The sequence below is a fragment of the Aspergillus tubingensis genome (genome assembly GCF_013340325.1).
Source record: "Aspergillus tubingensis WU-2223L DNA, scaffold_5, whole genome shotgun sequence".
NCBI lineage: Eukaryota > Fungi > Ascomycota > Eurotiomycetes > Eurotiales > Aspergillaceae > Aspergillus > Aspergillus tubingensis.
Window position 1 is genome coordinate 202,262 of NW_023336279.1, and position 15,933 is coordinate 218,194.

Consider the following 15,933-nt stretch of genomic DNA (forward strand, 5'->3'; position numbering starts at 1 on the left):
AGCGGATGCTTCTTAGTCTAGACCCTGGATGAGGGGGGTGTTAGGTTGATGAGGGTTTCATTTTGCCTCCACTGTAGGATGGACAAGGACAACGCATTTTTCTTGTGGACAAGACGATTGTTTGGGAAACAGACTAGAGATCGCCTTCAAACCGATCTGATACACGCACACACAACGTTCTGCTCGGGAAGTCTTGGACCCGAGTTTAGGAGCATGGGAAGGGGCCCATTCGCCCTATCCGAGCAGTGATGGTGAATCGTGTGGCGGACAATCGATCAGAGGATGTCCACTTGGTGTCACGGATTGTTTGTGCTTGTACAGATGTTGATTAGATAACAATGCACATTTTTCAATGATATGCGGTTGGCCAATGGGTATCGAAGATAAACAGCGGCTAAACCAAAAGAAGCCATCTTGGCGTCCCCGGATGCCGGAAGTTCGTTGCAAACTGTCACAAATAACGGTAATGAATGGGTAACAATACCAAAAGCGATTGCGTCTTCTCACGCTGCCGATCCTCTCCATCCATCTTCTCCTTAGTATTCTCTCGGTGGCCAGACACACACCGTGCACTCAACCGAGCATGAAGAGCATGCAGGGAACGTGACAATCGCGTCTGATCTATCTATTTACATCATGATGGTGCAATCGGAAAATGTGAAGATGAACACTTCAGCTGACAGGAAGAATGGTGCAGATGCAAACAGCGTCGAGTCGCGGTCTTATGGCTGGCTGATCTCCACCCTAGAGACAAGACACCAGCAACAGCTTAGTACTCCTTATCCGAAGTCCTCTCACGGGTGCAACTACAACCGTGATCCGGATCATTCCACGTGTATTCAGCGATAAGCGAAGATCGCCCTTGGGCCATCCATGGAAAGCCCAGCAGTTGTGAATTCGCCCGACCGCCAGGCGCGCCCCAACTAGGGACACTCCCGTTCCCCGAAAGCTGGGTCCGCAGTCATGCTGGTTGGTTCGGAATCCGGAGTTTCAGCACAACTGCAATACCCAAAAGAGGATAGAGAGGAGAAATTATTAATCAGAATTAGCCTTCTAACTCTCGGGTGGAAACCGTTACCTCCAGCCCAGCGGATATGATAGGGGGTCGCATAAGCCGCCTAACAATCTGATTCGGGTCCCCGGAGGTTCCCTGTGCACGCTAGGCAGATCATATGGCTAAAAACCATGGCGAATCTTCTGTCTGTCATTGCAACAATGGAGATCGGGAACTCCGCGAGCGGGTCCCTGGAACTTTCGTTTACCGAAAGACTAGGCCTATTGCTTCCAGTTCCAGCATTGTGGACCCCCGTCTTACACACAGCCCAGGAGTTACTTATAGTTGTTATATAACCTCCACTATCTGCTGGCCCCTTAGTCCGTCTCCATCTCGCTGAAAATTGAAAGATTATTTCTAAATCACTCGACTTGGTGGACTGGCGCAGTTTCGAATTCTTTATCAACACCTACTGCCTGGTTCATCCCTAGAGCACCGCAGGGCTCAACGGTCGGTGCTTGCTTTTTGTGCATGACGAAAGCAGCGTAAATCCGAAATCAAGCCACCATGTCGTCGTTCGTCGCCACGACAAATCCCAACTCCTCCCGGGCACAGGCGGTGGTCAGCCATAACCTGCCACAAATGCAGGGCAGCCCAGACTTGGACAATGCAGTCCATGGACCCCCCGGGAGCGCATACACCGAGAAGTCGGAGCAGAGAAGCGAAGATGACGAAACTTTGCAAGGGAAGGAGGAGAAGATAGAAGCTCGGGTGGGCGACCTTGCTCGACAGCTCACGCGCCAATCAACTCGGTTTTCTACCAAAGGCACCCTCGATAATCCCTTTGCAGTCGACGATCCGGAATCGACGCTCAACCCTCACAGCCCCAATTTCAAGCCCAAGGACTGGATGAAGATGCTTCTCGCCATCAGATCTCGTGACCCCGAGCGATATCCTGACCGTACAGCTGGTGTTGCTTTCAGGAATTTGAATGTTCATGGATTCGGGTCGCCGACCGACTACCAGAAAGACGTCCTGAATTCACTCCTCGAACTGGGCACACTGGCTCGCCGACTAGTCGGAATGAAGATGCAAAAGATCCAGATTCTTCGTGAATTCGACGGTTTGGTGAAAAGTGGGGAGATGGTTGTTGTGCTTGGAAGACCTGGTAGTGGTTGTTCCACGTTCCTCAAGACAATTGCCGGAGAGATGAACGGTATTGAAATGTCTGAAGACTCTGTGCTCAACTACCAGGGTATGTATCTCGATCACCGTTATTCCTTGACCGCATGTCTGCTAACATTGGTTGTCAACGTTCAGGTATACCCGCAAAAGAGATGCAAAAGTCTTTCCGGGGTGAAGCTATCTACAACGCCGAGACCGATGTCCACTTCCCTCAACTTTCCGTTGGTGATACACTGAAGTTTGCGGCCCTCGCAAGGGCCCCTAGGAATCGCCTTGAGGGCGTCAACCGGCACCAATATGCGGAGCATATGAGAGACGTGGTCATGGCCATGCTTGGACTTTCCCATACGATCAATACTCGGGTAGGAAATGACTTCATTCGCGGAGTCAGTGGTGGTGAGAGGAAGCGTGTCAGTATCGCAGAGGCAACCCTCAGTCAGGCACCACTCCAGTGCTGGGATAACAGCACTAGAGGTCTTGATAGCGCCAATGCCCTTGAATTCTGCAAGAACCTTAATCTCATGAGCAAGTACTCCGGAACCACTGCTTGTGTCGCTATCTATCAGGCGTCTCAGAGTGCATACGATGTGTTCGACAAGGTGACTGTACTCTACGAAGGACGGCAAATCTATTTCGGACGAACCACGGAGGCGAAGCAGTTCTTTGTGGATATGGGATTCGAGTGCCCTGAGCGTCAAACCACTGCCGACTTTTTAACATCTCTCACCAGCCCATCGGAGCGCTTGGTCCGCCCTGGCTTTGAGAACCGTGTCCCTCGTACTCCAGATGAATTCGCAGCAGCTTGGAAACAAAGCAGTGCCAGAGCTGCACTTCTCAGGGAAATTGAAGAGTTTGAGCAGCAGTACCCGATCCACGGCTCTTCCTATGATGCTTTCGTGGACGCCCGGAAGGCCATGCAGTCGAAGAATCAACGCGTCAAATCTCCCTACACTATCTCAGTGTGGGAGCAGATCTCCCTGTGCACTGTTCGTGGATTCCAACGTCTCAAGGGAGACTCCAGTTTAACTGTCAGTGCCTTGGTTGGTAACTTTATTATTGCCTTGATTGTGGCGTCGGTTTTCTACAACCTCCCGGATACAACGGCCAGCTTTTACTCCCGTGGAGCTCTGTTGTTCTATGCAGTTCTCTTGAATGCCTTCTCCAGTGCCCTCGAAATTTTGACACTCTATGCTCAACGTCCGATTGTCGAAAAGCAGGCAAGATATGCATTTTATCATCCTTTTACGGAAGCCGTGGCTTCCATGCTGTGCGATACACCTTATAAGCTCCTCAACTCAATCACGTTCAACCTTCCCTTGTACTTTATGACAAACTTGCGTCGCACTGCTGGTGCCTGGTGGACATTTTGGATCTTTTCAGTTGCCACTACATATACCATGTCCATGATTTTCAGAACTATGGCCGCCACCTCACGATCTCTCTCGCAAGCACTTGTGCCTGCGGCTCTTTTAATCCTGGGAATGGTCATTTACACAGGTTTTGTGATTCCCACTCGCAATATGCTTGGCTGGTCCCGTTGGATGAACTATATCAACCCGATCGCCTACTCCTTTGAAAGTTTCATGGTCAATGAGTTTTCTGGTCGCCATTTTACATGCTCCAGCATTGTTCCTTCTGGCGATGGATATGACTCCATATCCTTGGACTACAGGATTTGCTCCACAGTCGGTTCCACGGCCGGATCGGCGATCGTGGATGGAACTTCCTACCTGAAACAAAGTTTCGAATACACTAAAGGACATGAATGGCGCAACTTCGGAATCTTGATCGCCTTCATGGTATTCTTCTGTTTTGTCTACCTTGCTAGCACCGAATATATCTCCGAGGCAAAGTCCAAGGGTGAAGTCCTCTTGTTCCGCCGCGGCCACCAGCCAAAGCTTGGCGAAGCCGACATGGAATCTTCAGCTACCCCTGGCGGAGCTGTCAAAGGCGACGCTCCCGCCCAGGACTCGGAAGTTCGCATTCAGAAGCAAACGGCTATCTTCCATTGGCAAGATGTGTGTTACGACATCAAGATCAAGGGTGAACCTAGACGCATCTTGGATCATGTCGACGGCTGGGTGAAGCCCGGGACTTGCACCGCCCTGATGGGTGTGTCGGGAGCCGGTAAGACAACATTGCTTGATGTCCTGGCCACGCGTGTCACAATGGGTGTTGTTACGGGAGAGATGCTTGTCGATGGACGGCCACGCGACCAGTCCTTCCAACGCAAAACCGGATATGTACAACAACAAGATCTGCATCTACCTACTTCTACCGTTCGCGAGGCTCTCCGATTCAGTGCTCTGCTGCGTCAGCCGGCCCATGTTAGCCGACAGGAGAAACTGGACTACGTTGAGGAGGTGATCAAACTCCTGGGCATGGAGCCTTACGCGGATGCGATCGTTGGTGTGCCCGGAGAGGGATTGAACGTGGAGCAACGCAAGCGATTGACGATTGGTGTCGAACTTGCTGCCAAGCCGCAGTTGTTGCTTTTCTTGGATGAACCTACTTCTGGTCTTGACAGTCAAACTTCATGGTCAATCCTCGACCTTATTGATACACTTACTAAACATGGACAAGCCATTCTTTGCACCATCCACCAGCCTTCTGCCATGTTGTTCCAGCGCTTTGACCGATTGCTCTTTTTGGCGCGTGGCGGTAAGACGATTTATTTTGGTGAAATTGGCGAAAATTCCAACACACTGTCCAGCTACTTTGAACGCAACGGCGCCCATCCATTGTCCGAGGGAGAAAACCCGGCAGAGTGGATGCTTGATGTTATTGGAGCAGCACCAGGTTCACATACAGATATAGACTGGCCAAAAGTATGGAAAGAAAGTCCTGAGCATACGAAAGTCAAGGAGCACCTTGCAGAACTGAAATCGACACTATCTACCAAACCCGAGGACAACTCTGACCCCGAAGCTTTCAAGGAATACGCAGCAGGATTTGGTGTCCAGCTTTATGAATGCTTGCTCCGTGTCTTTGCCCAATATTACCGCACGCCAAGTTACATCTGGTCGAAGACAATTCTCTGTGTTCTGTCCGCCCTCTACATTGGATTTTCGTTCTTCCACGCTCCTAATTCCATTCAGGGCATGCAGAACCAGATGTTCAGTGTGTTCATGTTGATGACTATCTTCGGTAATCTGTGCCAACAGATCATGCCACACTTTGTCACTCAAAGATCACTCTACGAAGTCCGAGAACGCCCATCCAAGACCTATTCCTGGCAGGCATTCATGACGGCCAACATTTTCGTGGAACTCCCGTGGAATACCCTGATGGCCGTTCTTATGTTCGTCTGTTGGTACTACCCGATCGGTTTATACAACAACGCGAAGCCCACTGATGCCGTTAATGAACGGGCTGGTCTCATGTTCCTGCTTATTTGGGTCTTCCTTCTCTTTACGTCGACCTTCGCCCACATGGTGATTGCTGGAATCGAGCTAGCAGAGACAGGAGGTAATATCGCGACGTTGCTATTCTCCCTTTGCTTGATCTTCTGTGGTGTTCTTGCGACTCCATCCAACATGCCTGGATTTTGGATCTTCATGTACCGGGTGTCCCCATTCACATATTTGGTATCTGCCATGCTCTCAACAGGCCTTTCCGGGACTACCGTGACATGCGAAGCTGTCGAGTATTTGTCATTCAACACCCCTGGAAACGAGACGTGTCAGGATTACATGTCATCGTATATCAGCGCTAATGGGGGTTACCTGTTGAACCCATCAGCCACATCAGACTGCCAATTCTGCACTATGAGCAGCACGGATACCTTCCTTGCTTCAGTGGTTAGTTACTTCTCGGATGCCTGGCGCAACTTTGGCTTGATGTGGGTGTACATCTTCTTCAACATTGTTGCGGCGGTGGGTATCTATTGGTTGGCTCGTGTGCCAAAGGGCAAGATGGTGGCTAAGTGATCTGTGTACGTCGTGTCATCCCAGCTGCGTGATGGCAGCTCGGGACTCCTTCTACCCTTCAACATCATATATTTCCAATTACAATTTCTTACCATTTCACTGTTCATTGTTCATTGTACGGTCTTGAGAAGATTGTCTATATTACTTTTCTCTTCGTGTCGCTCGTTTCCCAGCTGACTGTCCTGAGATGTACTTCTTGGACACTCACTGGACACCCCTTTTTTGTTGATTTCGATTCTGTTCCGCTGTATACTTTCTCTTTCTTCAACAGTTGTACAGATAGAGCTATACACTATTAGACTTAGACTGCAACAGCAATAATCAAATTTGGCTTACCTTATCACCCGTTCGAATGCTTGGGTTGCATGAACTGATTACACCGTGTGAAATTTCATAGTATATAGTAGACATCGCCCAATGTATCCAGTCCAAGACTACCTATCACATACACGAAATTCAACGGAGTCTCCAAAGCTGCACGACTTCTATTCGACAAGACCAAATCTTCAGTTGTTTTCCGATGCCGTCCGTCATGTCGGACGATAAGCATATTGCCAGCCAGTAAGTCCTCTATAATAGTAGGCTATCGCTTCCCATCCCATTATCAGTAACATCTATATTAATGATACCCTAGTTAAAAGAAGTACAGTTTTTAGATTAAACATACTTGCTAAGAAGAGCTGCAGAGAATAGATCACCCCGTTACTAATGGGAAAGCGGGCTCCATGATTCTAACTCCGGTGAAATTAGAATAATCTCCATTTTGATCTGAGTGTATGTGACCGGACAGAATTCGAACAAGAAGGGAGGACAAGGTGAGTGACTGTGAAGAACCAGTCATGAAAGTGCGCTTCATACTGTCATCAGGGGTATTAAGCAATACTGCTCACCTATATGGCTCCACCCACGCCACCATTGTAGGAGCGCGAAGCAAACAATCATCATCTGGCTACTATAGCACTGGAGGGTGATCTATGATAAATCGTAAGCTCTGGTCTCTGCAGAGTGCAGATACAGGAGGGGTACAAAAGTGGTTGAAGGATGCTAATGGGACTAAATATAGTTTGGAACCTTGATATTTTCAGAACTTTGATATATGGATATCCTAAGTCCTAAAAGCCTCGATTCTGCCAGTCTGTATATGTGTGTATGCAATGTCTCTGAAAGCGGGTGGGGCGGCCGAAAATTCTCCGCCAAACCGCCGAATCACCCTTTCGCTAGAACCACGATCATCGCGAACGGACCGAAATAGGCAAAAATTTCGAGATGGGTGGAGTACCCCAAGGCAACGGCGTTACCCGTTTGTCTCACTTTATCAATGAGTATCTAATAACGGAAAAGCAACATTGAAACATGTGGCATTTTGTGGAGTACGAGGCTAACCGGGAAGTGATACATGGGGTTATGGCAATCTAATCCATTCAGGGAAAGCAGGTTTCCTACTTGGGTCAGATCGCGAACCCTGCCACTTTGTGATCTTCTTCGGAGTCGAGGATTACTTCAACTGGTTCGGCGGTTCTCATTGCCTCCAAACTGGCATATGCTATAAATGCCGGCCTGATGGATTGTCCTGATGCTAAGTCTGGTGCGATACTTATACCTCTTTCATGTAAATCAAGAAATCGTTCGTCGCCAGTATATCCTGGATTGCAGATCGATTTTGTCATTGGCACCGTTGATTCTCCAAAATGACTTCAAGGATGCGACATTCTACCTAGAGCAGAGAGAAGAGAAGAATCCGACCTTCCTCGACCCCATTGTGGAAGATGTAGAAGGGGGTAGTTTATACACAACCGTGAACGAAATGCTTAAGATTTGTCAAGGTTTACTTACGGCACAATTTCTGCGTCCTGAGACCATTGAAGAGATGTTCCAACCTCATCCAGAGAGTGCTTCTGGCCTTGAACAACCGGAAGATTATTCGTTGGCGCCGCGCAATGCCATATGGAATGCTATCCCACATGACATACCGGTGGATTTTGGGATCGGTGGTCTGCTGAATAAAGCAAGGATCCCGCAGCGTCGAGAAGTAAATTCGCTCTCATGGTCGGGGAAACCAAATTGCTACTGGGTTGGTTATCTGAGACCTATAAGTAACCTGTCGTACTTGACTAACATACCATAGTGGATCGACATTAAGAAAGGGGTTGCTGGGATATATCTTTCCCAGCTCTTACCGACCGGAGATCAAAGTGCTATTGAAGTGCTAACCGAGTTCGAAAGATGCGTCTACTCGCGTTTAGAAAATCGGGATGGAACAGCAAAGCAGAAAACAGCTTTAAGATCTTGAATACAGTAGGTTCGGAGTTTAGTATGGCAAATTCAAGAGGAAGCTTTATCGTGTAATCAGATAATTCGGATTAGAAGATCCGCCATGACTTCGAATCACTTACTTATATTAGGAATTGTTTCCTAATTCTGCTTATCATATTTTAAAATATTTTTCAGGCATCTCCGAGGTATTAAGAAAAGCTCCAGAATGAAGAGGATTAGATTTCTTATTATTTTATTTTATTAATTTATTTACTGTTTGTCACTTTTTCCTCGATAGTACCATTTCGTATCCCCTGTAGAGGTTGGAGTTGATTCATACATTTATTTTTGCTTGACTAGCATTTGCTTTAGAGTATCACATGGTTGAGTTAATTCTGAGTCACGGTGTTTCTAAACCTATCTAGATAAGTTTTGTTGTTCCAGTCTAAATCTGCCCCGCTAACTCCTGAACCTGTCGCGGGCGGGTGCCCAGCACACTTCATTCGTGGTCGTTCTCAAACGTACCAAGCATTTGGAGGGCATCCATTCTTGGCGGCTTTACCCTTTTGAGGCGTCGGCATGCTACTCTATTTTTGTAACCTTGAGCAATGATTGCTCGGAAGTTAACACCTGGCCTAGGACTGGGATTGTAATGTGGCACGGTCACAATTCATTCTTACAATTCATTATTGTAGACCAACGCACCTGTAATTATACCAGAAGTGCCAAATATGCGTTCCATGGACATGTAACACTTCACTTCTACCCACTTACATAGAGTAAAATATGTCATCCATGGGCCTTAGCTGGATCTAAGACAGCGGCAGCAACCTTGTCAGGGTTTGATGAACTACAAGTGGGTCACGAAATCAGCCTCGCCGTCTTCTTTACTGCTTTGGGCAGTTGAAGGTAGAAGTATTTCTGCAATCCAATCAAACAGATTCTATGAATATTAGAGTATCACTTGTCTCACACCTTTTGACGGATTTCCTTTTCTCCTTGGATTTACCGAGAATGAAGCCCGTTTATGATGCACACACTAAAGGCCTTGGCCTTCTTAATCTATTATAAGCTAATCGGTGTGAGTTGGCAATCGGTGATGGGTTGGATGGCCCACCTCACAACTGCAGGTATGGAGGAAATAACACGGCCATGAAGACGAAAATGAAACATGGGGTTGGAGTTTATTTTTCTGAGCTGGAGCACCTCAAAGCATCCGGCACCTTGTTTAAGCAATAAAAACCGGTGTCAGAACCTTAGCATGGCACCATCTGTCAGGGTCCAAAAAAAGCGCAAGGACCATGAAGCGAGGCACTAGCATCTTAAAGACGCAATTCAGGTACGGGGGCACAAGCAAACCCATACGATGCTGCTCAGGCAGCCACAATATTAGTCAAAGATGGCTGTGTATATCCACTTTGGCAATGTGGTCCCTGCTCCAGGCTATCATTTACGGGTCCTAAGTGGCTAGTGCTCAGCTGAGAGAGAGCCCTATCTTCCGTATTCGTATTTGACCTCGGCAGGATGTTACTTTGGTGCACCCTGAAACAAAGAATATCCAGGAGAACAACATAAACGGCGGAAAGTATATGCAGAGCCCTAAATTGGAAGAGAAAAAAAGAAATAGGGGCGACTGCTGTGCTGTGTCATTAAAGAGACAGACATGCTCCAGGAGGACTGGACGTAGATTTTCTTGCTCCACAGTGCTCTTTTCAAGAATCTTGACAACTACAAACATCGTCACACCTGCAAGCACATAATGGCGATGCTTAATCTGATCTTTTCTGCTTCTTACCTCTATATATTTGGTACTATATTCTTTGACATCGTTCACTTTCTCCTACACAAATGGTCGAGATCTCGCTGGCGAATCCTGCGCTTTCTTTCTCGCTGTCATCAGTACCATCACCTATACTACCCCCGATCTCTTCAATTCAATCAGCGATACGCCAAACCAAATGCCTTGATTGCTCTTCCTCTCGAGCTTATATGTCAGTTGCTCGGAAGCATCATCGGCTGGATCCTTGCTACCATCCTGAATTGTTATATCAAACGTCTCGATTCGAAGGCCCTTTCAATAGTCCTCGTCGTACAAACCGTTCGCTCTCTTTTTGTTATCATTAGTAACGGCCAGGACTCCAATCATATCGCACTTGACAAAGTACCGAAAGATCATAGCTGGGCATTTGTGGGACCGGAGTACCACTCCTTGCACCATATCTACCCAGATCGGTATATGGGGTCTATGGTGAAGCTATTCGACTGGGTTGCGGGTACTGCATACTCGCTGAAGAACAAGACGGTGGTCATGACGGGTGGATCGGGGGCGTTTGGACAAGCGATGGAGAAGCAATTACTCGCCGATGGGGTCAAAAGCATACAAAAGTTGCAATTCGGCAAAGACTGGACCAACGGCGACATCTCGCGTGTCGGTACCATCCTTCAAGAGGCAGACATCATCATTCTCGCCCATGGAACCAAGGGTCCAGAGGCCATGGACTCAAATTGCATTTCATCAGTCCGTTTGATTGAGCTGTTCATGCAACAAAAGTCCGCACACTCTCAGAGAACCAAGGTTCTACCTGAAATCTGGTACGTTGGCAGCGAAGCAGAGCTTCATCCTGCCTGGGGTGGGCCTGAGATGGTACGATACACTGCGTCAAAGAGAGCATTCTTACCCTACGCTCGTGCCCTGTACAAGTCAGACAAGGTAATATATCGACATATTGTCCCTGCAGCGTTCGATTCCCGCATGGGAAAGGCGATTGTGTCGGCTGACTGGGCTGCGCGGTGCACAATGTCGTGGATTCGACGGGGAGCTTATTATATTCCGGTCACATATACGGGACTCGCATATTTGAACTTTTTCAAGTTTCTACTTGGGGCCTCGGCAGATTCGAGGTGGGTGGATAAGATAGGAGAATCCTAGGGGGTTGCATTTCTTGGATGGGTCTATTTAACCTTTCTTTTCTTTTCTTCTTCTTTTTTTTTTTTTTTTTTTTTTTTTTTTTTTTTTTTTTTTTTTTTTTTTTTTCCTGTATGTAAGCGAGCTGCTCCAAGGTTTTCGGCGCATAGAATACTTGAGGAGTTGTAAATGTTATATATAAGATTTGGGATGTACTTTAGACCGATATGGCCGTCCCAGGTGCATTGAGGCGGCCCCTGTGTGATACCCCTTATTGCTTCTTCTGCCGACCACATCAATAGAAACAACGTGATTTCACCTACAGTCCGTCGTCCATTCAAACATTGAACCAAAAAATGGAAACAAAAACATACAACAGAAGGGATTCGCTGGTGGTCACCCACCCAACTACTAACCTCCCGGCGTGTGGCTTAAGTACGGCTGAGCGGACGGGAAGCCCTGTTTTCCACACCCTGTGGTCGTATGTACTTGTTTGATCCATAGCAACAGTTGAATACGGCTGATAATAAGTAACATTCTCCAACAATATGATTCTGTTCATGCAACATCGTACTCCGAGGGCCTCTGTCAGGCACAAATGTGCAGGTTGTCATTCATCGTGGTCGCAAGGCAGGAAGACACCCCAGCTTCTGTAATCAGAAGCAGCCAGTCAAATTCCGACGATAAGATTAGCCTGGGGGCAAGGCGCAATCCAGAGCCGCGCTAATAGACTAACTCGCTGCTGCGCCTTCTCCATATAGGGCATAGTTGCATGCGCTGGCGTATATAAAACAACCGAACCTGCCACTACCGACTGGCTCCGGAATAGCACCTTGTTTTTTTCTTTCATCACCTGTACTGCCCATACTATATCCACAGAATGCCAGCAGAAGCTTTCCACCACCTCAGTCGTGCTCATTTTACAATCGCAATTATATGCCCGCTTCCCCTGGAGGCAGAAGTGGCGATACCGCTGTTTGACACGGTCTACGATAGAACTGTCTATGAAAAATACGGGCCTGTACGAAATGATCCCAATCACTATACGCTGGGCCGCATTGGCTGTTACAATGTGGTTCTGGCCCACATGGGTGGTTGTGGGAAAGCCGAATCATCCAGCGTGGCCAGTAATATCAAACAAAGCTATCCGGGCATCGAACTGACCCTTCTAATAGGGATCTGTGGAGGAGTGCCTTACAGGACGGACGTGGGTCCAACACAACGCAGGAGAGATGTTTTCCTCGGCGATGTGATAATTAGCAGCGCGATTATTCAATATGATTTGGGGAAAAGACTTTCGCACCGATTTGTGCGCAAGAATACGTTAGAGTCCAATCTAGGGCGAGCGAGTCTGCAGATCCGATCATTCATGACCCGCTTAGAGTCGCGTCATGGCGACCTCTCCAAAGACCAACAGGGGCATCTTCAGACTATACAAGGTAGCAAGGATGTGCCATATCCTGGTATTAAAAGCGATATCCTATTTAAAGCTGAATACAAGCATCGCGTACGCTGTCTGTGTATGAGTGATGCCAGCGGGGACCCAAGTGTCGTGGACCGCCGTCGTGTGGACTCTGATGGGACTCCGTATATCCATATTGGCCGGCTTGCCTCTGGAGATACTGTGCTGTGCTCTGCCAAGGATCGAGACAAGATTTCCAAGCGCGAGGAAGTTCTTGGTTTTGAGATGGAAGGGGCTGGCGTATGGGACAATATCCCTTGCATCCTGATCAAAGGAGTAAGCGACTACGCTGATAGCCATAAGAATGATACTTGGCAATACTACGCAGCTGCGAGTGCAGCGGCTTGCATGCGTGCTCTCCTGGATCAGAATCCCATTTCGAATGTGACATCATCAGCGGGCCTGGCCCAGGGTATGTAAGCAACTATTGTGTTCATAGCTTCCATTAGGTTCTTTTAGCTGTGTACTTCACTGAGCGTCAATTGATTACCCTGCAGATATAATTGCCTCCCAGTTAAATCCGCGAAAAAGACCCGCAGAGACTTCTGAAGACTCCAGTAACGAACGGGAAAAGGCGTGCCTTGATCTGTTAACTTTCCCCCAAGCCGAGTATCGAGTGGACGAGATTATGGATCCCCTCAATACGACATGCACTTGGGTATTAGAACGACCAGAATATGAAACATGGATGAGCGGGGAGGATTTAAAAAGTCACGGAGGATTTTTCTGGATCAAAGGGAAGCCCGGAGCCGGGAAGTCGACGCTCATGAAACACCTTCTTTCAAAGGCAAAGCAAACTGGAAAAGACACAATCATCTCCTCTTTCTTTTTCCATGCCCAAGGGGTGGACTTGGAGAGGTCCACTGTGGGTATGTATCGCTCACTCTTGCATCAGCTTCTCTCGTCTACTGCCGTTCCATCGAGTGCCAAACAGCCCTACTTTAGCTTCGCAGCGAAGATGCTAAGTCAAGATGACGGCATAAATTGGACAATCCGAGACTTGAAACATCAGCTGTTATCACTCATCCGATTGCTGAACAACCGCTACGTGTTCTTCTTTATTGATGCTCTGGACGAATGCGACCAAGCCGAGATGGAGGACATGATACCGTTCCTCGAGCACTTGGGGCACTCTTTGAATGCATGCGATGTTCATTTGAGAATCTGTCTGGCAAGCCGACACTATCCACAACTCAATATTGAACGTGGCATTGAGTGGGTCTTGGAGTACCAGCAGGAGCATCAAGGCGACATGCGGAAGTACGTTGAGACGAAATTGAAAGGGGGCAAGTCAAAAATGCTCCAAGAGATTAGAAAAGAAGTGTGCGCCCGAGCATCCGGTGTATTTCTCTGGGTTATACTTGTAGTTCGATCGCTAAATGATGCGTTCGCCAAGGGCAAAATCCACGCCGTACGTCAACGGCTGGATGAAATCCCAGACGGGCTTGATGAGCTTTTCACCGATATGCTGACCAGAGACACCGAGGAAATTGATGACCTTATCTTTTGTCTTCGACTCATCTTGTTTGCACAACGTCCATTGTCCAAGGATGAGTTCTACTTCGGGGTGATGTTTACCAAAAACGGCTTGATCAAAAGAGAAGGCGAATGGCACATTGATCCGCACATTGAGAACTTCATCCTCAACGTCTCCAAAGGCCTCGTGGAAATTACCCGCACCAAAGCTCGCATAGTACATTTCATTCACGAGTCAGTGCGAGATTTTCTACTACGACGGGGACGGTTTTAGCAGACTCCAGGCTGGGTCGAGCGCGAACACAATCGGGAACGCCCATAACGAGCTTGCAAAAATCTGCTTTCGATACATCTGTGAATACAAGCTCCTGGCCGCAAATGGCGTTCCAAGACGCTATGAATGGCTACGCTCAGCCAAGAGCTGGTATCTGAATTCAGAACACCCTTTCCTCAATTATGCTATCCATAGCCTCCTGCCTCACAGCAATGCGGCTGAGGCTGGAGGCATTTCGCAAGCTGCCTTCCTGCAAAAGTTCTCTTTGTCATTCCAGGACTTCAAGGACATCCGCAATGCCCTTGAGCAATGTCTCATTCGTCATTATGGACCCGAGGTGACGGCTCTATACGTTCTAGCAGAATTGAACTTGGACCACCTCATCCGCCTGGAACTTCTACGTACGCCACAGATGTGGAAGCAAATGGGAAGGTATCACAGCCCAATGGGTGCGGCTGTCTACTTGGGTAATACACTTGCAATCAGGGCCTTACTTGGTTGCAATACGAGTTCAGTTGCCTCTGTCGACAACTCCTTGCTTGAGGCTGGGGTTATTGATCGTATGAAACAATATGTGGTCAACAGCAAGCGAATCAAGATGAAAGAGGTTCTATGGCTTTGTATCTGGTGGAGTACGCTATTAAACGTGGTCATGTAGCCATATTAAAGCTCCTCTACCTCACGGGCAAAATCGATCTGAACCATAAGCTCAACTGTCGTTCGCTACCGCTTATCTGTGCGATTAAGTGTTCCAAGGCAGAAATCGTGGAATTTTTGCTCAGCTGTGATAGAGTCACTATTGCCAGCCCCACAAACGCTTTGCGTATTGCGATCATTCGAGGTAAAAGGGATATTTGCAGTGCCCTACTTTCCTCCCCATACAGTCTTCGTTGGTTGGACTCCTACGGGGGAGTTGCCATCCAGTGGGCAGTAATTGGAAACAACGGGTCTACAATGAGACATCTCCTTGAGCTTGGTTGCGACGTAACGCTACGCGATAGAGATGGTCGAGATGCTTTGTCACATGCCGCCGAACAAGGCAAAATTGAGATGATGAAAATCCTAATTGAGAGCGGGGTTGTCGATATAGATGGGAAAGACAGTCAGGGAAGGACGGCTTTATCATGGGTCGCAGGACCACACAAAAAATTGGGCTATTGTTCGCCTGACCCAAACATATGTTCGGATCAATTGCAAAAGGAAGTCATGTATGTGCTACTCAGCACGGGAAGAGTTGATGTGAACTCCAGAGACAAACATCAATGGACGCCCTTATTATGGGCCGTTCAGAGAAATAAACCAGTGGCAGTGGACATTCTTCTTGAGGCCTCAGAAACTGAGGTTGACTGTAGAAGTGTGACGGGAAAAACACCACTTACGGTAGCCGCAATGTGTGGACATGAAGCCATGCTATGTAAGCTCCTGCAGTCAGGTCGTGTGGATGTCAATTCTCAG

At 47.9% G+C, this 15,933-nt stretch overlaps 3 protein-coding genes and 1 non-coding gene across 4 annotated transcripts; 3 read left to right on the plus strand and 1 right to left on the minus strand.

The window, feature by feature from the left end:
* Positions 1 to 1,561: 1,561 nt before the first annotated feature.
* AtWU_03426 (pleiotropic drug resistance family ABC transporter) lies at positions 1,562 to 6,108 on the plus strand (the record flags this gene model as incomplete). Its single annotated transcript, XM_035498538.1, has 2 exons — positions 1,562 to 2,249; positions 2,315 to 6,108. 2 exons carry the CDS (start codon positions 1,562 to 1,564, stop codon positions 6,106 to 6,108), a joined length of 4,482 nt encoding a protein of 1,493 aa, XP_035354431.1.
* A 4,012-nt stretch (positions 6,109 to 10,120) lies between these two features.
* AtWU_03427 (uncharacterized protein) lies at positions 10,121 to 11,290 on the plus strand (the record flags this gene model as incomplete). Its single annotated transcript, XM_035498539.1, has 1 exon — positions 10,121 to 11,290. The coding sequence occupies one exon, from the start codon at positions 10,121 to 10,123 to the stop codon at positions 11,288 to 11,290; it is 1,170 nt and encodes a 389-aa protein (XP_035354432.1).
* Positions 11,291 to 11,633: 343 nt separating this feature from the next.
* Positions 11,634 to 11,749, minus strand: AtWU_r23. Its single transcript, XR_004775203.1, has one exon. It is a non-coding gene; the product is annotated as a 5S ribosomal RNA (ribosomal RNA).
* Positions 11,750 to 12,146: 397 nt separating this feature from the next.
* On the plus strand, positions 12,147 to 15,136 carry AtWU_03428 (purine and uridine phosphorylase; the record flags this gene model as incomplete). The annotated part of the gene is made up of 3 exons (XM_035498540.1): positions 12,147 to 13,140; positions 13,226 to 14,438; positions 14,482 to 15,136. The coding sequence occupies 3 exons, from the start codon at positions 12,147 to 12,149 to the stop codon at positions 15,134 to 15,136; spliced, it is 2,862 nt and encodes a 953-aa protein (XP_035354433.1).
* Between the last annotated feature and the right edge of the window lie 797 nt (positions 15,137 to 15,933).